The 25,706-nt window shown below is 41.4% G+C and overlaps 5 protein-coding genes across 5 annotated transcripts; 4 read left to right on the top strand and 1 right to left on the bottom strand.

Annotated features, from left to right (window-relative positions):
• Nucleotides 1-1,352: 1,352 nt before the first annotated feature.
• Nucleotides 1,353-3,801, top strand: ONS95_007291 (uncharacterized protein; the record flags this gene model as incomplete). The annotated part of the gene is made up of 4 exons (XM_058500791.1): nt 1,353-1,486; nt 1,542-2,909; nt 2,966-3,552; nt 3,602-3,801. The coding sequence occupies 4 exons, from the start codon at nt 1,353-1,355 to the stop codon at nt 3,799-3,801; spliced, it is 2,289 nt and encodes a 762-aa protein (XP_058349608.1).
• A 729-nt stretch (nt 3,802-4,530) lies between these two features.
• Nucleotides 4,531-5,292, top strand: ONS95_007290 (uncharacterized protein; the record flags this gene model as incomplete). Its single annotated transcript, XM_058500790.1, has 1 exon — nt 4,531-5,292. The coding sequence occupies one exon, from the start codon at nt 4,531-4,533 to the stop codon at nt 5,290-5,292; it is 762 nt and encodes a 253-aa protein (XP_058349607.1).
• Nucleotides 5,293-15,831: 10,539 nt separating this feature from the next.
• On the top strand, nt 15,832-17,140 carry ONS95_007289 (uncharacterized protein). The gene is made up of 2 exons (XM_058500789.1): nt 15,832-16,878; nt 16,949-17,140. Exons 1-2 carry the CDS (start codon nt 16,177-16,179, stop codon nt 17,108-17,110), a joined length of 864 nt encoding a protein of 287 aa, XP_058349606.1. The 5' UTR covers nt 15,832-16,176; the 3' UTR covers nt 17,111-17,140.
• Nucleotides 16,154-20,780, bottom strand: ONS95_007288 (uncharacterized protein). Its single transcript, XM_058500788.1, has 11 exons — nt 20,279-20,780; nt 19,983-20,231; nt 19,802-19,924; nt 19,509-19,704; nt 19,434-19,457; nt 18,832-19,379; nt 18,530-18,771; nt 18,375-18,432; nt 17,623-18,302; nt 17,538-17,565; nt 16,154-17,423 (listed from the first exon to the last, which is right to left on the bottom strand). The coding sequence occupies exons 1-11, from the start codon at nt 20,425-20,427 to the stop codon at nt 17,339-17,341; spliced, it is 2,382 nt and encodes a 793-aa protein (XP_058349605.1). The 5' UTR covers nt 20,428-20,780; the 3' UTR covers nt 16,154-17,338.
• ONS95_007287 (uncharacterized protein) lies at nt 20,759-25,624 on the top strand. The gene is made up of 13 exons (XM_058500787.1): nt 20,759-20,928; nt 21,158-21,737; nt 21,810-21,966; nt 22,022-22,339; nt 22,396-22,571; nt 22,621-22,786; nt 22,839-23,090; nt 23,136-23,380; nt 23,446-23,567; nt 23,620-23,889; nt 23,943-24,309; nt 24,433-24,552; nt 24,611-25,624. The coding sequence occupies exons 2-13, from the start codon at nt 21,424-21,426 to the stop codon at nt 25,476-25,478; spliced, it is 3,375 nt and encodes a 1,124-aa protein (XP_058349604.1). The 5' UTR covers nt 20,759-20,928; nt 21,158-21,423; the 3' UTR covers nt 25,479-25,624.
• Nucleotides 25,625-25,706: the final 82 nt, after the last annotated feature.

Genomic DNA, 25,706 nt, shown 5'->3' with positions numbered 1-25,706 from the left:
CTTGGCAGGGAAGGCAAAGGGGGTGACAATCAACCTGGCAAATCTGACATGAACGCCATCTTTGCAGTGCGAGATCAAGCGGGAAATAATTTCAAGAGCGTTTCTGAATCCCCCGTCAAGCCCGGCTCCCCACAGCTGTCAAAGGCGCGGTGTTTCCAGTGGCGAAAACGGAGACGAGTCTTGGCGTAGTCTAAGTTACCCCTGCGTGCGGCGTTTTCCAGGCTGCTTGAAACCGCCCGGAAAACAAGTCTCATCCAACCGACACGCTGTAACACCTTCAGCCAAGCATCCGGCGGAAGCCCATCATGAGATGGAGATGGGCCGCAAAGCGATCCGCAGGGACTCTCTCTAGTCTGGACTCTGGAGTCAGAGTGATCTTGCCGTGATGATGCAAGAACCTGTGGGGAAGCTGGTCTGTTCTCGTCTACGCTTTTGTTTTGCAATATTTTGCATGCAATATTTTGCCATTCACTTCACTTCTCATTCAAGATTCCATCTCTCTTGAGCATCATGGAAACTCTGTACTCGGTGAGAACATTTGGCGTCAAACGCGCAAACCATCAATGGGCTCGACAACGAGGCAGACGAGGCGGACAACACCCTTGTTCTCTGAGATTACGACTGCACACTTGTCCGCTTAGGGACTCATTGGCGAATGGCCCTTCCCTTTTGAGGGGACTTTCTTGCAGTTTGCAGGGAGGCGGCAGCAGTGTGTGTTTATCGAAGATCAAACAGATCTCTGGCTACGAACCAACAGATGTAGTTGCCAACTCATTTTCATTCGCTCCTTTCTCTCCTTTTTCTCCTCGAGTCTTTGAAATGTCAATTCCATTATCTCTCTAGTCCGCGATCGTCAGTTGTATGCAGCAGACCATTCATGCATTGTTTGCAGTGACACTGCCTCGCGCCGTGTTCGCCTCGCCCCCACCATCGGTGTGGCTTTTCTGACTCTCTGATGACAGCCTGCCTGATCTCTCTCCCAGATCCTCCATTCTCCAAACCTTTCTCACTTCTCGAAAACCGATCCTGTTGGGACTTGGTTTCAAACCATCATTACCACAGTCACTTGCTGGGCTCATATCAGCATGCCATTCTCTCCCTGACACCACGATCTCAACGAAACCTCAAGACCTACAAAACTCCCAGCCTTGTTGCTGGTTGGCTTTCAGAGCACTTTTTACTGGCTTTGTGTCCCGAATCAACGCCTCGCAAAGTTTGTACGATACGGCAACGCATCGCTCTGATGTACACGGTGCGCAATTAATTGTTCAGTTCAAAATCAATCGAGTAACCAGTCTTTACCTGTCACAAGCGAAGGCCTGGTGCCATCGCTGTCCTATCATTACCAGAACATGATGTCCAAACCCAATGCCCAATATGACTGGAATACATACATGCCCAAGATGGTGGAGTTGTATGAGACCGGAATGTCAATACCGAATATTCGCGCCCAGATATTAGATCCTGCAAATGGATTCAAGCCATCGTAAGCTTCGTGCTTGTTTGACTTCGCGAGTTGCAAAACTGATCGCTGTGTGCAGCCTGAGCAGCCTGTATTCGAAGTTCAGGGACGAAGGGTTCCCTACAAAGTATACGCGAGCTTCCCGTCTTCAGCCAGCCAAAACCTCCATGGGGACTGCCACAGTTGCAGGCAACGAATACAGCAGAACTCTTCAGGTCCCTACACTATGTTCAACAACGAACGTCCAGGGCGCCCTGGACTTCCAGAACACCTATACTCATAAAGGGATAGACATCACGTCGCGTTATCATCCTGGCTTTGGAGATGTCCAAAATCAGGTCCCGCTAAATGAATCGAGTGTGAGCCACGGAATGGACGGAATGGGAGTAAACACTTGGGATAATGGTGTTCGAGACTCTGGGCCGGTTGCAACAAACTATTTTCACGTGCCTTGGTCGGATACGACGCTGGAGGATGTGTTTGGGGCACCAGAAGTAAACCCCGATCCCTGGGTAGCACAGGCACCGTACTCGACGTTGAATGTCCCTCGTTCAAACCCTGGATCGGTAGCTCTGTCAGAGGCGGATACAAGCCGATGGTCGATGGATAGTGATTTGGATATTGGAGACAAACTTGGTCCTTCTTCCAAGAACAACGACTACCTGTCCCAAATGCCAACGACGAACCAGAAACGGCAGCACCCACTCGACAATACCTCCCTACCAGATCGATCCTCCAAGCGAAACTCAAGTCCCGTCACTGAATCCTCCACCTCTCGTCCTGTGTCATGGACCAAGCGAGGCTTCAACCGCTCTGTGTCTCCTGACAATCGACTCTCGGGTTCTCCAAGAGATTCGGGCTATGCGAGTGGCAGGAGCTCGCTCTTGGTTCCCATCGCTGAAGACACACCCCCACACCCAGACTCTTTGAAGGAATTTGATGGTATGCATCGCGTGCCATGTCACGATCTTCATGAGCCTCAACCGCCATCGAGTACTAGTTCCAAGAACTTTGCTACATGTGGTCACTGTTTGTTCTCTGGCATTCACAGTCTCAGTTGGGCTTCCCGGAACATGACCGCACATGAGTTCAGAGAGGAAATCAGAAGTGATCATGTTGATTCCTCTGCCGTGGACGCTGCTGGAAACACAGCGCTTCACTATGCTGCTGCTGGAGGTGCAAGTTACGAGCATTTGTCAGCACTCATTGATATTGGTGTCGACCCATATCGTATCAACACTCTCGGGCAACTTTTTCTTCACTATATTGTGCCCAGCCAAGAGTTACACGTCTCACTCTTTAGCCTCGAAATGGTCAATTTCTTGAACTCGTTAGGGTCAAAGGGAGCGGTTACTGCTCTTCGATGGCGAGATAACGAGGGGAAGACGGTTCTGGATGCTATTGCAGCCCAGATGAAAGACCGTGAAGGAACTACGCAGATCTTTCAGTGAGTCGTGCGGCATTGTATCCTTTTCATCTTCACAATTAGCTAATGAATTTCAGACCCGTGAAGGACGCATTCTTTCCGTTAGAGAAGCCGCTGCAGATCGGAACGCACCTTCAAAGCCAGAGACCACACTGGCAACAGTCGAAGTCTGGACGTGATCAGGACATTGCTACCTTGAATGATTTTACCATGCACCAGACTCGACAAGATCAAGCGTACAAGATTCTTGGAAGGGCTTCCATTGAGCCGTCTTATGTTGACCCAGACACCGGTGATAACATCCTTCACGCACTTTCTCGCCTTCGCCTCCCCGAGAGTGGGTCCCTTCTGGAGAAGATTCGTGATTTCGTATCGAAAGATATTGACCTGAATGTGCATAACAAGGAGAGAGACTCTCCTCTAACAGCATTCATTCGGGAACGACCGTTCCTCGGGGTAGAGAGTGACGAGACTGGAGCAACCATGTCGAAATATCTCGATGCGCTACTCTGGAAAGATACACGACGTCGTGTTCCTAACAAGATCAACGTGAACATGAAGAACCGAGAAGGTGCAACTGCGCTCTACTACGCAGCAGTTAGAGCTCGCCCAGATTCTGTTCGAAGTCTGATTGAGGCTGGTGCAAATGTTAATGCGAGAATCAGTGAGTTCAAACGCAAGGCCGATTCCACAAGCAAGCTGACAAATTCAAGCTGTGGATGGGCAGTTAATTAGTGTTCTCCAGGCAACGCTGAACGTCAAAACGAAAGCCGTATATGCCAAGAACGAACTCAAGATTCACCTGTTTGACAACGTGATTTCTTACCTTGAGCATGACGGAGCTGTGACCGATCCAACGGTTATGCTTGAGCGAGGACTTTGTGAAAACTCTATTACGATAATGCCAAAGTAAACAGCAACGTTATGAGGGTGGTTATGCTTAATGATTCCAGTGTTGTTTATGAAGGAGGGACTTTCTCTATATACTTTGTAATATTATGGGCATACAGGGCGGCGATTCAGCGAGCTTTTGGGACCACTGGCGCAAGCTTGATTTATAGTTGTAATATTTAGTCTTTTTCTGTAATATATCCTGTTATGGCATACGTACAATTGGCTTCAGTTGTAGCCACTCAACACTACCCGTGAGCCGTGTTCCATCAACCTCACTTGCAATAGAACCTTCTGCATCTTGCTTCTCAGGTCATGGTCTGGTGGACCTGGAGGACGCCAGACTCCACTTTCCCTTCGCTTAGAATAAGGTTATTCTGGACGACGACCTCGGTTGCGAACTCTCCCAGACCCAACCTCTTCTGTTTCCTGTCTTCTGACTACTGAGACACATTTCAACCTCTGCACATGCACCGCCAGCTTTGCTCTCACATGGCACCTTTACCTATGTTTACGTTACAGTCACTGATGCCGAGCATCGGCAATGCCAAGATGACGTTAGGGAAGGCTCGGCGGCAGTTCAGTGCCGTCCAGAACGGTGCCATGCAGGGTGACGTGAAGTCAGACCAAGCCCATGCTAGGCGGCGACGAGTGTCGTTCTGGTTCTTGCCACATATATCTTCATCAAACAAGAGAAGTTTGATTTCCTTTTGTCAATTTCCATTCAGTTACAACCGGAAACACTGCCAAAATGACAGCCAGAGAATACTACGACAGCTTCAACCCGGCGGCACAACACCCGAACTACCCTCCTCCTCAGTATCAGCCTCTCCCCACCGAGCAGCAGAACATTGTTCAAACAGTACCGCAACAGCAGCTACCATTCCCAGATTATAAAGCGGGATATCCAGGATATCCACATCCTTCCGAAGTAGTCCATCAAAGCCAGCTACAGCCACAACAATACCACTCCCCTCAACAGCAATACCAACAAACCCAATCTCCACAACCTCAACATAACCAACCCTACGTCCAAACTCCACAATCAGATGCTCGCCATCCACGCCCTCCCTACCCCACAGACCGGCTCCACCACCTTCGCCCCGAACGCTCGTATTCCGAACCCCCCACTTCACATCTCCACCCTCAAGACGCACACTCTCACCACCACCATCATCATAGACGACACTCACGCTCTTCCTCTCACTCCCACTCAGGATCGCGCTCTCGATCCCGATCAGGCCAACGCTCCCGTCGACGGTCCACCTCACGCTCTAGACCGCGAAGCAGCCAGACCGAGACCCGGCACAAAGGCAGGAATACATTCTTCGGTGCTTTTGGAGGCGGATTGCTAGGCGATGCTATCTTCCCTGGGTTGGGAACGGTAGGAGGTGCGATTTTGGGAGGTGTGATGGGGAAGGAGAGTGCGAAGGGCAAGAGGCCGAGGAGTCATAGGAGGAGTTATGAGGAGGAGTGGGAGGAGGGGAGGAGGAGGCGGGGAGAGGACTATTAGGCAAGGTGCGGGTCAATGAGAAGAGGTACGAGGCCGAAGAGAGGGAAGAAACGGTGCGAGATTATATCTGGATTATCTGCTTTGAATTTTGAATAATGATGCTGGGGTGGGCTGTATTGATTTGTTTTCTAGAGTGGCGCATAAGCCAGGCTCCATGAATTATACCCAATTTGCGATGTTTGGAAGGACTGAGAAGTGTATGACGCTGGTTTCTCATCACCGAATACGGCAATGGAGTGGGAAGCGACATGTGTTTTCATTTTGAGCAGCGTGGTCGATAGTTTTCTCGTTCTTGGCAAAACGGGAACGGACAGCCGTTCGTTTACACTAACCCTAAACGGACTGGCGTTCGTTTTAGCGACCTAGAATAGCCGTTAGTTAGTTAGATCTCTAACGGAACGGGGTCGTTTAACCCTGTTTTAGTATAGTTCCCGCTAAGCCTTATATAAGTAGACTATGCTACCCTTTCTAATAACTTTTAGGGGAAAGTCAGATATCTAAGTATTAAACTCTACTAATCTTTAGTATAAATATATAAAAATAATATTAAATTTAAGCTATAACGTAGATCTTTTATTTAATGTATTATTTATTGTTTTCTACTAAGTAGTTATTAAGAAAAAAGGGGTTAAAGTTGAGTTGCTCTTAACGCGATTTTTATAAGGAAACTATCGTGTACTGTAGGGAGGAGCTTCATATAGTATAAAAGTCTTGATTTATTAAGGTATTCTAGAGCTCCCCTATAAGAGGAAGCTCTAGGAGTTCTAGTTATATAAGCAGCCTCTAGTTAGCTAGAGCGCCTTATAGAGTGCCTCAGGTGCGTTAAGTATATAATATACCCCCTCGCTTAGCTTTATAATAGTAAGCGAAGCGACGTAAATAGTATAGATAATACTACCTGAACTATAATAGGAGTTAATACTAACTAATAGCGTTAGGTTTTAAGCGCCTAGTAGCTCTAAATATATAAACTAAGTAGGTCCCTTAGAATACTCTTTCCTTAAATAATAACTTCGATATAATATTAGTAAATATAGCTAAAAGCTCCCGCGTTACCCGCGCCTTACGCGCCTCTAACCTCGCCGCTACTTATATAGTAAAGAAGAAGACCGTAAGTTATTAATTTAAAGATTCCGATATAATTAGTATTATAAGGAATCGTTAGAACTATACTAATACTTATAAAATAGGCCCGTAGCTACTATAGCTCCCCCGCTACTACTACTCTACTACTACTACTATTACTATTACTACTACTAGTACTAGTACTAACTCCTGCCCGCCGCCCTACTATAGTAGAGGCTATTTATACTATACCTTATAGCTACTATATTCGCAGTAGTTTATAAGGTGCGCTAGGCGACCCCTATTATAATAAAGAGATAGCTTCACGCTATTTTTATTATTATAAAAATAATAAATTAAGTTATATCACTACCCTTACTTATATTACTAAACTCTTCGCTAGCTACTTAGTAGCCCGGGCCTTCCTAGAGGGTACACGTGTAAGTATTTCCTTATATTATAGTATTAGAATAATAAAGTATTAAGGTATTAATATTAAAGTACTAAGTAAGGCTAACTCTATAATATATATAAGCTCTTATAGTCCGCTAGGCTACTATTCGGAAAGCCTTAGAGACTAAGGAGAATAAGGATAAGGATAAGGATAAGATCTATACTACTATCTATAAGTTATAATAGTAATCTTATAGATTTCAGATATTATCTAACTATTAATATTAGCTATTACTCTTACTCTTACCTCTACTCTCTATAAAGAGACTATTATTCCTCCCCCTTGCCTTATTTTTAGCGCTATAGGAATAAGCTCCGGCTCTATAAGAGCTACTATTATTACTTCTATAGTGTATTTAACTTTATATACCTCTACTTTAGTAGAGGTTAATATTATAGCTAGCGCTACCTAGCGGTTAATTAACCTTCTTCTCCTTTCTTAGTAAGTAGTATAAGCTTTATAACCTTTAAGTAGTAGCTTAGGAATATTACCCTTTTATTATTATAGTTCGGGCTAGCGTATTAATATAGCTTTATAACTTAGAAGTTATAGCTTAGGATCAGGTCCCTTATTCTTTGTATTATTTTAGCGCGGCTTTATAACCCTAAAGTAGTAGCTTAGGATTAGGTCTTATAATTCTACCTCTTCTCTCCTCTCTAATAGTATTTAAGAACTATAAATATAAAGTAAAGGAAATATAATAAAAGAAAGTATCTATATAGATTATATAGCTTAAGCGAGCTTTTTAATATTAGCTTAAGAGTCTTAAAAGTTTAAAAAAGTAATAAACACTTTAAACTTCTATTTTAGTAGGTTTTTAGTTAAGCTATTAGCTAGTATATTATTTATTAAGAGATACGTTACTTAAAAACTCCTCTTTTTATATTCCTATTATAGCTATATATTCTATATATTAATATACTAAAGCTTTATTAAGATTCACTAGTTCTCTTTAACTATTAGCTGAATTATCTATTTATTATCGTAGAATATATTCTACAGAGCTCTTATATTAAGCCTTAGCTCTTTAAAGAACCTTTAAAGCGCTATTACTTCCTTAGTAGTCTATTCTATACTAAGAAGCTCTACCTTAGTTATTAAAGTAGTAATAATATCTTATTAGGAGGCTTTTTAAATAATAGCTCCTTTAAATAGTATAATTAGGAATCCTTAGGAGGAATAACATAATTTAGTATTATTTATAAAAGACGTGTCTAAAGTAATAAGAAAGTATATCTCTCTATCCTTCTGATTATAGATAATAGCTAGGAATCTTAAGTTAAATAGATATTATATAATTTAATTAACTGCCTCTAAGTATAACGCGCTTAGGTTAGTAAGGAAGTATAATAATTAAGAGGCTATAAAAGCGATATCTAGCTAGAGTATAATAGCTATATATAGTACTAACTTAACCTTCTCTTAATATTCCTTAATTTACTTAAAAGTTACTATATTAAGGTTCTTAACTAGCTTATAGTATAAGAGAAGTGTACTAAGGTACTTCCTATCTACTATATTAAACTTCTAAGCTATCTTCTTAATATAGATATCGTGTAAGAGAGATACTATCTTTTTTTCCTTATTCTATATTACTCGTACTTCTAAGAACTATTTTATATCTCCTAGGACTATTAGCTTATACGCCTTATATAATCTATCTATAATTATCTAGCTTTCTTTAGTATATCTAATATAATATAAGACCTGAATATTATTAATATAGAATACTATAAAGATAGTCTTATACTAGTTTATAAAGATATATAGCTCCTCCGTGAGTAAAGATAAGTCTAGCTTACTAAGTATCTTTATAAAGTCGCTATACTAGAGTATAAGTAAGTCCCTTAAGCTATAAAGCGCTTAGTTAATTTCTACTATTATTCCTAGTCTTTTCTAGCTTTCCGGAGGGAAATATAAGATTAAGGCGCTTCTCTTATCTCTTTTTATATTAATAAAGGCGTTAATTATATTAAACTGCTTCACTTCTAAGTCGAATTAAGCTACTAGTACTATTATAACTCAGAATAACCTCGCTATAAGTATAGCTATATAAGTTAAGAATATTATAGAGTTATCTTATATATTACCTTATATTATAATCCGAGACTTATAACACTTAAGCTATCTTATAGAATCTACCTTATAAGTAAATACCTACTTCAAGGGAATTAGTAAAATAGCTATATCTTCCCTAGGAATTAGTCTCTAATAGTCTTAAGCTTCTAAGTTTAATATCTCCCTTTCTATATTAGCTTTAAACTACTTGCTATATAAGTGACTCTCTAGCTCCCTCTAGTTCTTAAGTAGCTTCGAGAGCTTCCCTTAATATTAGTTTTATAAGTTAGAAGCTCCTACTTTTACTCAGATATCTAATATAGCACTTGAAACTACTACGTAAAGTATAATAATATTATAGCTATTAGCTCGTATCAGAGTCTTACTATAGAAGGTCGTAGTAAACTCTTAAAAGCGCGAGTAGCTATCTTATCTTAGAGCTATTACTATAGAGTAATAGCTATATATAATAAGCTTTTTATATTCTCTCTAAGCTTCCTAAGTTACCTAGATTTAATTACACTCTATTACTTACTACTATTAGCGGCTATTTCTAGCTACTTATAGAAACTTAGTCCCTATTACTTTAGGAGAAGCTTCTAGAAGCTTAATGACCTATTACTTAAGGTCTTATAGCTATTAGCTAGGTAATATAACTTAAGGGTATATTTATTAGCACGCCTCCTTAATACCTAGACTAGTATTATTACTACTTATAGTATCCCTCCGGTACTAAGGTAAGAGATAATTAGTCTCTATAGCTTTAGTATCTCTTAGGGCGTCTTAAGTTAACCTCTTATAAGGAGTTAAATCTCTACTACTATTAGTGAAGTTATTATTATAAAGGACTATATTATTACTCTCTACTCTTAAGGTCTAACTCTTGTAAGGGGGTAATTTAGAGATCTAAGGGAGCTCTAGCGAGTCAACTTCTATTAGCTCTTATACCTTTAGTACTACTCCTGAGCTTTATAGAAGCTCTATCAGAGTAATATCTATTAGTTCTAGTACCTCCTTAGTAACTAGTATAGTAGTCTTAATACTAACGTTAGTCTTAAATATAGCTTCGTTTAGTTTAGCTATATATTCCGCTATAACTGTATTAGTAATATTACTAATATTATACTTTATATCTAGAGCGATAATATTCTCTTCTAGGTCCTTAATAAGCTCCCTTAGAGTAGAGGTAAGTTAGCTAACTTTCCTCTTTTTCTTAGGGAAATAGAACGTTATCTTATTAAACCGAATATTATATATAATTATTATATAGCGTAGCTAGGGCACTTAGATCCTATATAAGTTAGAAGTAATATAACTAACTAAGTATCTAACATGCGCTCTAGGGCTAACTTTAAAGCCTCTATAATTCCTTCTAGCTTCTTTATTAGTTATAACTAGATATATACGCGCCTTATATATATATACTTTACTTTAGTTAAGTCTTAAGTTAGTTAAGAGCTTCTTTACTATTAGTAGATTATACTACTAAAAATAGTTCTAAAACTATTCCTAAAGTACTTAATTTAGACTCCTTATCCCTTAGTATATAAGAGGACTTATATTATAAAAGTAGATTATTATATAATATACCTCTAAGTAAAGCTTCTCCGGTAAGTTCACCTGAATATATATCTTAATAGATTTAGTAATAATCTCTTATCTTACGCGCTTTATACTACTTATAAGTTCTTTAGTGTATAGCAGGGGATTCTCTACCTCTATCCCTTCTCTTATAGTCTATTCCTTATACTTTAATATACCTTAAATAGCTATAACTAAGGTGTTATTATTATACTAAATAATATAGATTAATAGTCTATATTAATACTTAGTCTAACGCTTAAAGTTCTCTAAGACTAGTATAATATAATTAGCTAACTTACTTAGTAATATATAGCTAAAGAGCTTCCTACTATACTTATTCTTAATAATAAGTAGTTAGCGAGTACTATTATAACTTATATTAAAGTTGAATAAGTCCTAGAGGATTTAGTAGAATAGCCTAGCTATCTTATTCTCTAACTCCTATCTTAATATAATATTTCCGGTATATATAATAGTATAGTCTTTACACTAGATTCTTAATACTCTATTAAATTATATATCTCTCCCTGCTTTAAGTAACACCCGTAGAGTACTCTCTCCTAAATAGCTAGTACGTAAGTACTATAGTTATAGAGTTATAGAACACTTCTTAAGTAATTAACTTAACGATTAGAAACCTTACTTATTTAAGCTACAACTTAGAGTCGGGTATATTATAATAAGTATACGTATTAAGGTCACTAGGTTATAGGAGTAACAAGAGTATCTAAAAGGCTTATATTTAAAGAAAGTTAAGTTAAACTTTCGAACTAGCTATCTAATAACTACACTCGTCTAAACCTCCCTATATTATAAAGTAGTATCTTTCCTTAAGTATTATAGCCCGGCGTCTTTTAGTAATACCTTTAAGATAATATTAATATAAAAATTATAGACTATAGCGATATTATTAAGTAATAGGTCTTAAGTATTTAGATTATTTAGCTTAGCTAAGGAGTTCTTAAATACTTATTTCCCTCTGCTGACTACTAGAATTTATTATATTCTAGCTTTTATATAGTTATTATCAGTTAATCTCTTAAAGGAACCTAGAACTAGCTTATTCTCGTGATTAACTAAGTGCTAAGCGCTATAGTTATTAACTAAGGTACTCTCTAAAAGTACATAAGGAATATTAATAAAGTCCGCGGTATAGATTCTAAGTATCTCTTTAAGGTCTAAGAGCTTTAAATTAATAGTAGTTATATTAACGTTTCTAAGGTACTTCCCTTTAGCTTACTAAGATAATAGTTCTTAGTTCTTACTAAGCTTCTTCCTAGTAATCTAAGCTATAGAGATAGTAGTCTAACTTTCCTTAGAGATCTCTTAGCGTAGTTCTATATACTTAAGTACTTAGATAGTCTTATAAATCCTCTTAATTTACTTATTATTTAGATAGATCTTATACTATTAGCTTAAAAGCTATTATAAGCGAAATAGAGTTTCTAGTACTTAATTAGAGGGTACTAGTATCTGATTCCATAGGGGCAATTAGTCTTCCTATCTTCTTAATTTAAATAAGAGCGATTCTAAGAGCTTCCGGAATAGTCTTACAAGCCTCTTATATTAGAATAACTACTTAGTATTAGTATAGCATAGAAACTATTAGCTCCCTTACCTCTATTCTAGTAGTACTCCTCTATATTCGCTATAAACACTAGATCATACTCCTCTAGTGTTATACTATACTAATATCCTAAAGTATTATCTCTTATAATATTAGTAAGTACTTAAGCAGCCTAAGTCTCTAATTAAACTAATACTACATTTAAGAAAGCTTATATACTATATACTCCTTATATATCGGGAATATTATATACTCTTGTAAGACAGAAGTTCTTTTACTATAGCTTATACTATATACGAGGTTTAATTCGCGACTTCTTATCTTAATATATTAGTAAGCTAAGTATATTAGTATAGTCTAAAATAACAGAGGTTAGTACTACCGCGTCTAAAGGTGCTATATCACGCTTAATAGACCTAACTAGTGCTTATAGTCTTATAGCGCCCTCGGCTATATTATTATTAATTACGTTAGTTAGAATAGACTAGCTAATAGTACTATTTACTTAGTTAAAGAGGTTCTAAATATAGTTATTAAGCGCTATCTATTTAGCTAGCTTATTTAAGTACTCCCTTATTCGAGCTTCCTAGAGTACCTTAATATCTTTAAACTTAGCTTCTAAGAGCTTACTTATAGATACTAGTAGTTCTATTATACTCTCTTTTTCCTTAGTAGTAGTAGCGTTCTATTTCGCTAATAAATCTAGGTTAGCTTATATTAATAATACTATCTACTTACTAAAGCGATTATTTATTTCCTCTTATATAAAATTATTAATACTCAGGAGATTCAGTTATTACTTAACGATATTTCTAATATTATTAGCGTTAGAGTTAATAAATCTCTAGATTCCTTTAAGTTTAGTATAGTACCGGAAGGTTATTTACTACTAGGGCTATTATTTTCTCTAATTAAAAGTATCGCCCTCGTGTTTAATTAACTTATTTTAAAAGTATATTAATATATTAGAGAGGCTTTCTATAGAACTAATAGCGTTAAGAGTATTTTAGGAAGTTCAGGGAGGTATTTAAAGGAGTTCTTTAAGTAGTAGTATAAGTGTCTCTTAATACTACCTATAACTCTACTTATACTATATAATATACTTATATAGTAGCTTAAACGAGCGAATATAGCTCTTAACTATTATATACTATAGGGAGGAGCTTTATATAGTATAAAAGTCTTGATTTATTAAGGTATTCTAGAGCTCCCTTATAAGAGGAAGCTCTAGGAGTTCTAGTTATATAAGTAGCCTCTGGTTAGCTGGAGCGCCTTAGGGAGTGCCTTAGGTGCGTTAGGTGCACGATATATACCTACTAATATAAAACACCCCGGAATCGTCCTTTGCTTTATTTTACCTTAATATAGCCCTAGTAGATATAAAGGGTACGCTATAGAGCTAAATACTCTTATTTTAGAGAGGTTTATAAGCCGTCCTCTGTATGCTTCAATTAGAGTAAGTCTAGTAGCTGTTTTATATAATAAAGTAGTAGTTAGGCGTCTGTTCTTTAGCTTTACTACTTACTTAATAGCGTAGTACTATATATTCTCGGGTATCTTCGTGTTATAAAGGATTAAGTATGTAATCTTAGCTAATTTATATATCTATCGCTCTATAACTCTATTTAGAGAGTATTTATATAGAAGAGAAGGTTCAGGAATAATTCCACTCTCTTATAGCTAGTTAATAAACTTAGGACTGAACTCTCCCTTACTATTATTAGTCCTCTAGTAGATAATTATACAGAATTTGCTTTACTCTTGAGTTTTAAGCTGTAGCTTTAATTTCTGAATAACTAGTTAAATAGTTAATACAGACTTATTAACTAAGAGATCTACCTAATATATCCTCGTGGTATTATTTACTACTAAAAGGAAGTATTTATAGCTGCGAATTAAGCGTAGTAAGATACTAGAGATATTAGCGTGTAATTAATAAATAGATATATTAGTTCTACTATCTAACTTCTTATTAAAGTGCTCTTTTATATAGCTTATAAGGTAAGCCTTGTAATACCTCTCTCCCTTTAGCTTCGGAACAGAAATTAGTCTTATTCTATAACCGCTATAAGTAACTAGTTTCTTTAAATAGGTGTAATTTATATAGCTTAAACGCCTATAGAGTAGATCTGCTTTTATTTCCTTTGTACTAAGCTAACTCTCTATTTGTTCCTTTAGTAGCTTTAAGTCTGACGGAATTATATTATATATAACTTAATATCAAGGATTTATATCCAGAATATATAAACCTCTGTTTCTTATACTTATAAAGGCTAGTTTATTATTCCGGTATCTATTTACTAATATCTTAGTTAGTTCTGTATTAATTCCTTTATCTAAGAGTTAATATATTAATACTAGCTTTATAGCTCCGAAATCAGGTATATATTATACGTCTTTAAGGGTTAACTTATTAATAGTAATATCTCTATAACCTTTAGCTATTAACTATGAATTAGTCGCTATTTTAATATATTTAGTATTACGCTAGCGCTTAAGTTACTTGAACTTAGCTAGAACTCTACTAAAGTAGCGAGTAGTGCTAGAGTTAATTTTCCAGATAGATTTTATAATAGAGATTATTAATAAAGTATATTCTATATCTTTAGCGTAGTAAATCTCTTCCGAAGGGAATATAGGATAAGTATTATCGTCTTTAATTTCCTTTACTTTATTAGCGCTATCTCTCGCGTAAGTATTCTCAGCTTCTATATAGTTTATATATTAGTAGCTATAGCCTTTACACCGGGTATACTGATTTCGGCCTAATTTAGAGCGATTTCCTCTCTTTTCTACGCGCTTTCTACGTCTCTATTAGCTACTACCTTTACTATTATTATTTTATCTTTCCTATCCTCTCTTATTCTTATATATATTACCTCTCCTACGTGAGTAGCCTCTACTCCTTTAGCCTCTACTATCTCTGCTACCTCTCCCTTTATTATAGCTTCTATTCGCATAGTTTATAGTATTACTAGTAGCTATAAGTCGAAGCTATTCCCTCTATTAAATTTAATATTTATTAAGCTTTTATATAGTATCTCTAAGATCTAGGTCTTATAATTCTAGGGTAAGCGCTATAATAATCTAAGCTCCGGACGCTAATAATAACTATAATAGCTTAAGATATATATCCTTATTAGTAAGAGGTTTACTATCGCTACTAAGCTTTACTTTAAAGAGTAAGAGCCTTATAATATAATTCTAAAGTGTTTCCTCCCTTAGGATAAACTTTATCTTAAAGAAATCGTCTCTTATATTAGTAAAAGTAAAACTCCCTTAAACTACTTTACCTTCGTTTATATAAATAGCTTCCTAGAGAGGCTTAGTGTTGTTTAGTTTAATAATATCTCTATACTTAGGAAAGAGAAGCTTAGAGATTAAGTTAATAACTATTTTAAAAGCTTCCTTCTTTTCCTTAGTGTAAGTATTCTACTAATTAACACTATTTAGTATACTAACTTTAGTAAGAATATAATAAAGAATACTAGCCTTAGCTAGCTCTTATTTAGTCTTAAGCTCTTATTTAAAGAAGTTATTAAACTCTAGTAGAGTTTTGCCTTTTAAGGCTCTAGTGATATAGGGAATTAGTACTTTTAATTAGGATAATATTATAGTATAGTAGCAGATATACTAAGAGTTGATAAAGTAGAGATCTTAATAAAAATGAAGTTTTAAGGTCTTTTTCGATCGATTAGAATTACTACTATGTTATAATTGCAGTTACATAAGGAGCTACTATAGAGAGAGAGAATCTCTTATATAAAGGGGTAGCGTACTCAGTAGTACGGCCTACAGTACTGAGTCTACGCCTACAATCCCCATATTTCTAACAGAATCAGCTCAGAATTTAAGCGAGAGGGTTCTGCGTGGCATGTTGGCAACTGATTGGAGGTGGGAGGAGGCTTGGGTTGCTCAAATGAGACCATACATTGATAACATTGAAAAACAGATGATCGATCATGATGGCTATTCCTCGCTGGTACTCAAAAGCTTTGATCCGTAAACAAAGTGAGACGTTCTGGCATGGATGTAGGCACGATGATGTAGGTGGGGTGACAGGCTGTTTGGCTGACTAAGCCCTGCCAAGTATATATGTAAACAACACTTTCCCTCTTCCCCTCGATTTCCATCACAACACCCCACCACCATCAAAATGTACTCACAAGACGAAACCATCTCCGCAATCCTCAAACTCTACCAACAAATCATCCTGCACCCTTACCTGCCCTCAACCACCCTCATCACCCCACCCCCTACCGGCTGGCCCACCATCTCAGAACCCACCCCCTCCAAAAACGCAACTGTCATCTCTCTACTCCGCCACCTCCCGTACCTGCAATCGGAGAGCATCTCGGAAAGAATTCTCATCAATTATGAAACCCTAGCCATCAACTACTCCTCCTCATCCCAAGGTCAACGCACCGGCGGCTCCTTCGCAGAAGACATCTACCCCCTCCCAGACCACTGCGTCTACCTCAGCCGGTCCATTGACCGCGAAGGCATCGCCTTGATCCTCGATACCAACGAGGGGATCATCACTCACATGAGTTCAGGATCGCAACTCCAAGTGCCGTATGAAGAGTATGACGCTGTTCCGTTTGAGGAGCAGTGGAAGATGTATGAGAAGGTTCCTGTGAAGGAGTTCTTTGACGCCTGGACGGAGAGATTTAAGAAGCTCGTGTGGATGTTGGTGCCTAATCCGAGTGGGGAGCCGACTGGGGGGAGGTTTGTCAGTCGTGCGGTTTTTGCGGCGGAGGAGGAGGAGCTTTTGAGGAGTGAAGGTTTCAGCACGTGGGAGTATCGGCCGCGAGAGGGAGAAGATGAGGTGGATGTTGAGCAGAGGAAGCATGCAGCGGTACGTCTCAATTTTGGAGTTTTGAATTCCGGGTCTCAAAAGTCATGGAAGTGCTGACGGGATATTTTAGCATGTTTACAACACGTATCTGAACTACGGTTGGCCAGATCGTTTCGACAAGGAGGCATGCCGAGCGGCATTGTTGGATCAAGAGAGCAAGAAAAATGCAGAAGATAGGCAGAAAATGGACGAAATGTTTCCTGACCCTCCGGGAATGTTTGATTCGGATTGAGATCGAACGGGATTGCGGCAGAGTCGATCTTTCATTTCAAACAGCCGCACGGTCAAATAATGAAGTTGTATTTGGAGTGGTGCGGTTCAATGGCGATGAGTCAATGCAGTAGACAGCATAGTCAATCAAAAGTCCTTTGGCCCAGATACGCTCTAAACTAAGCATTCTCAAGGCCCTGTGATACATAATATATATTGAAGCTTACTACCGTACCCAGAATTATACCTCCTATGAAGACACAGAAACGCAATAGCCCTCGCCAAGCTGAAACTGCGTCGAACAATTCTCTCCGTTGGGGCCCAATACCGGGTTCCTACAGACAAACATTAGCATTCAAGGATATATGAGTAAACACATGGAATTCAACAAGTCAAAGTGCAGAAGAATTCTGGAAGTAGAAGAAGGGACAAGGAAGAAGAAGTATTACCAAGCATATAACTGCGCAGTCGTAATAGCTATACATATTCGTCAGTGGAGGGACACTCAGAGACGAAAAGTAAAGGGAAACATACCATTGTTCTGCGCAAACGCGAAACAAAAATCACCACTCTTCGCCACCACAATCTTATTACAATTCTTCGCGATCCCACTCTGCGTCGGAATCACCGAGCTTGTCTTCGTCGTACTAGTTGCTGCAGACGAACTCACACCCACGCAATAATCGACATTGGCTTGGAACTGCGTTGCGCAGTTCTCTCCATTGGGACCTAGGACCGGGTTCCAGGCGTAGAGTTGAGCGGTGGTGATGCCGTTGTTGGTCGCGAATTGGGAGCAGAAGTCGCCAGTGACTGCGTTTTTGAATTTATTACAGGTTGCGATTATGCCGCTCTGGGTGGGGTACGGGAGCGATGTTTTCGTCGAGGTGGTGGTGGCAGGTGGGCGAGATGTGGTTGTGGTGGGTGATGAGGATGATACACCGACGCAGTAGTCTACGTTGGCTTGGAACTTTGTTGCGCAATTTTCACCGTTGGGTCCGAGGACGGGGTTCCAGAGGTAGAGCTGTGCGGTGGTGATTTTGTTTGATGTGGCGAAGGCGCTGCAGGTGTCGCCAGTTACGGCGTTGTTGAATTTGTTGCATGTGGAGATGATGCCGCTTTGGGTTGGGTAGGGGAGAGTGCTGGTTGAGGTAGGTGGCTTTGAGGTTGTGCTGCTGGAACTGCTGCCTCCGGAGACTTGGACGCAGTAATCGTACCTGTTTTGTTTTTCAGATTAGATTACATGTTCTATTGTGTTTGTAAAAGAAGAAGGAGAGGAGTATACGAACTGGGCCCAGAATTGGGTGGTGCAATTATGGCCATCTGGATAGCCTAATGCGGGATTCCCTACCGTTATGTTAGCATTGGAGGGTTGCTCTCTTAGATCGAACTCTTATATAGATAATCAATGTGATAAAGAGAGTAAAAAATATAGGGAACGTACATTTGGTGAAATCAGCAAGGGTGATACCGAACGATTGCGTAAATCCAAAGCAAGTGTCGCCCGTGCTTGCATACGCGAACTTTGTGCAGTTGGGCGATATACCTGCTTGAGTTGGTGCTGCGGCAGTGGAATTCGTGGTCGGGACAACTCCGACAGGCCCTTGACCACCCCGAACTTGGCCAGCTGAGTCTGCGTTGGTGCCATTGATCGGCGGCAGCAGGGTGTAGGCGCCTCCTGGTGGGCTGAGATGGTCAGGAAAGTTCTTTTTTTTTTTTGGATTTAAGGCACAAGATTGGACTTACGAGGAGCAGATATACTGCCCGGCTGTTAGGCTGTCGCATAGCCCTATAATATTCGGATTCCAGGAGAGGAATAAAGATGTTGACACGTTAAGGGCGCTGGTGGTATAGGCGGTTGACAGGCTCTTGCAACTATCGCCAGCGACGACTTGCTTGAGAGTACATGGCCTGGGCACGCATGTAGCATTTGATACTACGCAAGTATCCGACCCGGTAGCTGCCTGTAGATCTCCAGTTGTAACACCGTATGTCTGTGACAAGCTGGTACAACCAGCGCTACTAGCTGCCAAAGTCTGGCCAGAACATGTTCCCGAGTTTGAGTTGGGAGCGCTTGAATTGTTGGCTGGGTCTGTTCCTGGTGGGAGATAGGTTGTGTTCGGGGCTAAGGGGTAGTTCGGTAGTGCGCGGATTATGGTTTCTGGCATCTTTACCTGGCAGATATCTTGGATGTCTTGATATTGCGCGATCAAATAGTCCGAGTAGTCCGTGTCTGGGAGGAAAAGCGAATTGAGGCGATACCACATGACTGTCAGGAAACAGGGGCTACAAAGCTATTGAAGAGATTAGAACTCGGCAAATCAAATGCAGTGAATAGAATGACCTACGGTTGTATCGTAGTACAAGTTGGCCTAGATGTGACTATTAGCATGTGTCACACTGGATGGCAAGAACTGATATACCATTCTGGTCATGGCAGAAGGATCTGTGCAGAATACGTTTGATGGATTGGCGGTACAATCTGGCTCATCGACATCTACTCCGATCCAATTTTGCGATTCGAGGTAGCACCATGCGGGTCCTTGATCATAATAGGCCGGATCGGTAATATTGAGGACCGGTAAAGTGTCGTTACTAGATGGTGCAACATCGTGTGGACTGTTAAACGTATCAGCGAAACTTCTCAGGTCAATGCCACTTGATGAGACGAAGGGAAGGGCAAATTCAAGAAGTGCTCCCTTTGCATATGACATACTCATAAAGTGGGTTGCCTGTCGTGGCGTTTGTTTGGACTCCTGTGTTTGGATCTCCGAGAAAGTCTCCAGTCAAACTTTGATCGTTGCTGGTTGAATTGCTGGTATAATTGAAGGGTAAATTACTGATCTGCGTGTCAGACAACTCAAACATCGATTACCGAGTAGGTTGAGGGTACATACTTAGCCTTCAAGCATGCCATTGTGATCCCTTCTACATAACGAAGGGCGACTGTGTCCACCGGTGCAAGCTTGCCTCCCACGTTGTACGTTTGGCCTCCACAAGCATCTCCTACATTTCCAACCCAAATGCTACTGTCTGAGACACAACTATCTGTGCACAAAGCTGTCAAGTTGTCTTGAGACCAATAGTACATGTCGATTTGACCTGCCATACGATAGAGGGTCGGGTCACAATTCAAGGTCGCGTTCCTAGATACCATGAGCGTTCGTGCAATTACTCCTAAGGCAAAACTTACATAGCAACAACACAATCTCTCGTCCATCCTATATTCGCAGCAAGACCTGCAGCACCAATCACTGGAAACATGTTAAACGAGGTTTGAGCCATGGCGACTGATACCAAAGTCGCAAGCCAAAGCATGGTGGGAAGCTGTACTGCAATCATATTTCATCAATAATGAAGCAGAAGAATGGCAGAATGGCAAAGTACAGAATAATGTCGTGGGCATACGTGAAGACATGTAAAAGGGATATGATAGCCCTTGTTGAGTTTGTCATTACTGACCCCCCCTATCCAGCTTTGAGTCTACACCCGAAGACGCCTAAGTTTTGAGAAAGCTAATATGGAGTGATACATGGTGTATCAACCGGATCACTCGGAACATATCTGTGTACCTGTGGCGTCAGTCTCGTGCCAATCTCGTTCGATTATCATATACGTTTCTGGTAGCTGTGCCGCTCTGTTTTCTTATGGTGTGGAGCGAAACAATATAAGCTCACCCAAATGCTTGTCTAAACAAGGTTGCGGGCCGGAGCGTGACCTCCCACCTTCCCCTTTGATAATGCAGCGTACCTAGGTAAGCTTACCGGTGACAAGCATTGTCAAGCAACGTCAAGCAATGCCACCCCTGATTTCTGCAGCGGACGGATCTGACATGACCTGCAGGTAAGCATCCGGATCAGCCCAATCGACTCTCCTTTTATGCGAGGGTGGACTACACTAATCACACGGTGGTCAGGAGGGTGCGGCTCAGGACGCCCCTGACAGGGTAAGATAGCCAGATTAAGAAGGTCATCAAATACTTCAGACGGATGAGTCTGATTATCAAAAGCAATATCCTGCAGTGAGAACATCGTTCTGTTTTCTGAGGCTAATCATATCATCTGATTCGCAGCCTACACGACGATGGACGCATCCATTTCAGGGTCTGCCCACCCCCAAGTCGTTCTCTCTTTACGATGTGATAGCCTTTTCGAAAGAGCCCGAGATTACTTACCAGGAATACACATCATGGTTCTTAAAGCCGAGACGAAAGACGGAATGGTATCCGGAAATATCGACATGGAAGCTTAGAATAACATCCTACTTGACCCCATCGTTCGAAGTGATCATTCATTCAAAGCGGCATCCTCTCATTGTGCCGGTCTTTTGTATGACAAAATGGTCGTCCTATCTACCAAACACTTCCTGCTGGGAGCAGTACTCTGTTTTGTGGCCAGAGCATCTCCCATCGAGTCTCTCTCTACCAATCCGAATTTCTCTTTACTCCCTCGTGCTCTTCCCATCGGGACATGCAATCCAACAACACCATGTCCGAATGGAGCTTGTTGTGGGAGTAATGGGCTGTGCGGGTACTCCCCAGCCGAGTGCGGCACAGGATGTCTATTCAACTGTGATGCGAAAGCTGCGTGCGGGCAATTCGGTACTCCCGGAAAGCAAAACTGTCCTCTGAACGTCTGCTGTTCTAAATTTGGGTAAGCATGGGTTATAAACCAGCAAGAGGTGTCACTTTGAAATCAGAACGCAAGTGCTAATACTCGTTGCAGATTCTGTGGAAGCACCTCTGATTTTTGCAACACCGGTTGTCAAGCGGGCTTTGGATCTTGTGGCAACGCTCCACAGCCCTCTTGTTCAAGCTCAGGTGTGTCTAAGCGTACTGTAGGGTACTATGAGTCCTGGTCCTCTACTAGAAAGTGTCAAAGTGTAGGTCCCTTGCTCAAGAAGTCAACTTTACTGTACTCGTTCTAATGTCAACGAGGTGCCTCCGGAGGACCTTAATCTTGCTGGCTTCACGCACGTGAATTTTGCTTTCGCCTTTTTCGATCCAGCAACGTTTCAAGTTGCGCCTATGGATTCCAACTCGGCTACACTTTATCATCGCTTCACTGCATTGAAGGATAAGTACAGCGGTTTGCAGACGTGGATTTCCATTGGTGGCTGGTCGTTTACGGATCCTGGACCGACAAGACAGTCTTTCTCTGTTATGGCTAGTACAGCTGGGAACCGTAAGAAGTTCATCGACGGCGCCTTGTCCTTCATGAATACTTATGGGTTCGATGGCGTGGATCTTGATTGGGTGATTATATCTTAAGACGTGTTTGCAGCATTAACCATAACTGATACACTTTCCAGGAATATCCCGGTGCAGATGATCGTGGTGGTGTACCAGCAGATACTGCGAACTTCGTGCTACTTGTGAAGGAGATGAAGCAAAGTTTTGGCTCCAAAGGATTGACTGTCACTTTGCCAACCAGCTTTTGGTACTTGCAGCATTTCGACGTCAATGCAATGCAAGAATATGTGGACTGGTTTGCTTGCTCCACCCGCTCCAGACATGCTTTCGCTGACAACTTCGAGGTACAATCTCATGTCTTATGACCTTCACGGAACGTGGGACGCTGATTCGCAGTTCCTCGGACCATATATTGCGCCTCATACCAACTTGTCAGAAATCGATTTGGGACTCGGACTCCTGTGGCGAGCAGGTGTGGCTGCTTCCAAAGTCGTGCTTGGGCAAGGATGGGTAAGAATTAAATGCCTGCATGCTTATGACCTAAGTACTAAGGTAAGAGTAGTACGGACGCTCTTTCACATTGAAGGATTCGTCCTGTAACACACCAAATGGAGTCTGCCAATTCTCCGGTGGAGCCAATGCTGGGCCTTGTTCTGGAACTGCTGGTATTCTCGATCTCCAAGAGATATCAGATATCATTACCAAAAACAATCTCAAGCCCGTCTGGGATAAGACTGCGGGGGTTAAATGGATAACTTGGGCCAGCAACCAGTGGGTGTCATACGATGACGATGATACTTTTGCACAAAAGAAGGCAAGTGTACCGGAACAGAACAGGATCTTCGCTTACAAGCTGTAGGATTTTGCCAACAAACGGTGTCTTGGCGGGATGATGGTATGGGCCATCGATCAGAAAGAACAATCTTCATCCGGGAACAACTTAGCCGCTGGTGTTACTTCGAGTCAACAAGATAGTGCCAAGCAGGCGTCCGCGGACCAGGCAGCTAAGTTGTCGTGCTACACTACCGACTGCAATAAATCATGCAAGAAAGGCACAAATAAGGTTACCCAGATGAATGGACAGCCTGGACAGTTGTCTACAGAGTGAGTGGCACCAACTTATCACCTATATTCCTTCCCAATAAAGTGTTACGCTAAAGATCTCATAGAGGCCGCTGTTCTAAGGGACAGTACCGAACTCTGTGTTGTAACGACGGGACCACGACTGGCACATGTCAATGGCGCGGATATCGTGGTGTTGGGCTATCATGTATCTCAGGGTGTGCGGACGGTACGTTGCTATTTTTCGTCATCTTGAACTGGGGCTGACATAGCTGTGCCAGGCGAATCTGAGCTCGTCACTGATACGAACAATCATGGCAAGAGTGACCAAACATGTAACGGTGGCTTACAATCGTACTGTTGTAGCGGTTTCAAAGCACCTCCGACTAAATCGGATCTTTTGCAAAAAGCTGCCGATGCTGCAAAAGACGCGGCTGAGTCAGCGGCGGAGCAGTTGGCACTGGATATTGCCGCCAAAGCCTTTTGTCGAATTGCAGTTCCCGCACTTCTTGCGCCCCTGGAACTCATTGAAGATCTTATCCCCTTCGTTGGTAAGTTTTGTGACTCCATTCTTCCATGAAATAAGCGACTTATATTTTCCCAGGCTGGATAGCAAGTGCTGCGGAGATTGCTGCAACTCCAGCACTGATCACTCTTTGCACCAAGGAAATCGAAAAAGCAGGAAAAGCAGAGTTCAAGGTTTTCGGCAAGAAGCAGACCCTCACCCTGGACAAGAAGAAAGAACCGGTTTCGACAAGGCCGCCATCATCCAACCATAGTCCGATGCCAACGAGCTCTGCCCAGTGCAAACGAGCTGATGGGGATAATTGTGGTAGACCGCAACGTAATGGCCCTGACTTATATGAGAGTATCGACTCAACGACGCTTTATCCAGCTGCGATTACATCGACCTGCCATGGCAATGGTGTCCAACCCGGAGGTGTCAAACCTTGGATACAAGCATGCCTGCAGTAAGTTCCCGTATTATCAAAGTCTACTTCTTTCCTTACTACAATCGAAACCTAACATCTGTCGCTTCTAAAGCCTCCGTGGTTAGTTTGGGAGAAGAAGCTGACCAATATTGTGATATCTAGTTACAGTTCGGTGATCAACTACCAGCCTGGTTTGAAAACCTTAACTTGTCCTATTGCGAGTAGAGCAAAGCCGGGTCGCCCGTGGAGAGATCGATGGTATGAAGACCATAATGAAGAATGGTAAGAACTTCGAAACTGTACTCTCGGGGAAGGAAAATACTAATATCAGTCCTCCCAGGAGAAAGGGCTGGATGCGATCAAAAGATGCCGATTGCGAAGCAGACGAGTTTCCACCAGCTGCCTTTAACCAAGGTAGTCTCGTTCCACAGCAGTACATTCGCTTCAATCCTGGGTCACAAAACGCAGGTGCAGGCTCCATATTTGGATTGCGATTCTGTCAATTTGACGCCAGTGGCAAGCTGCCTGAAGATAGATTGAATGCAAGATACGTCAGCGATCGGGTCGTTGGTGGGTTGAAGCGTAAAGTCTACCACTATACTGCACGAACAACTCGCAGTAAAGTGGTCATTGAATTCGACGCGGCTGTAAGAGATCCGGACGGCGTTGCCGGACTACATGACAACCCTTGCTGGCCGGAAAATCTTGTAGAAGATCCGGGCTTTGCGCTACTTACGAACGATCCATATTACCTAGGTCACCCAGCTGAAGCAAGATACGGCAAGAAGAACTATGGCGGATTGATTCCGCAAGATGTTCTAGATTCAGCTGCTGCGGCGGGGCATGCCTCGCGAGCTGGATATGAGAAGCGGGACGATGCTTCGCATAATCTGAATCCTGATGCGTGGGTTTATAACGACGGCAACCGTACTCGACGTCTCACGGATACGGAGCTGCAGGAGAAGTTGGGGATCCTACGATGTCGTGCTGCTGATTGTAAAGACGAGATGCGGGCTTTGGGAATAGAGACAGCGATTGTTGTACAAGCTACGGTGACGGCGCCTTCGCAGCAGATAGTGGCATCCACGACGACACAGCTGGCAGCAAGTGTTACTCCCGCTTGGGCTCCTGCTTTGGCTTCTGTTGGGAGTGATATTCGTGGGCTGATGGTTCAACCGAGGGCAACAGGTCATGTAGAGTCACAGTAATGGGCAGTGCGAGCGTCTGAGGTTCAATTGAATCCTTGAAAGTAGAAAGAAATTCGATTGGTCATTCATTATGTTAGTTTCTTACATAAAGTACTTTCATACATAGCAGTCCAAAACCACTTTGAAATTTCCCTAGAGTCTGTCGGGCGGACCACATGGCACTCCCAATCCAAATTCACACCACGCATCTTTCTTGCTGCATCAATGTGCAACAACACACCTCGCATT

This window comes from Cadophora gregata (assembly GCF_030347475.1).
Source record: "Cadophora gregata isolate MNR1 chromosome Unknown scaffold_19, whole genome shotgun sequence".
In the NCBI taxonomy this organism is placed as follows: Eukaryota; Fungi; Ascomycota; class Leotiomycetes; order Helotiales; family Ploettnerulaceae; genus Cadophora; species Cadophora gregata.
The sequence above is the reverse complement of the archived record's forward strand: the minus strand, read 5'-3'. Positions and strand labels throughout refer to the sequence as shown.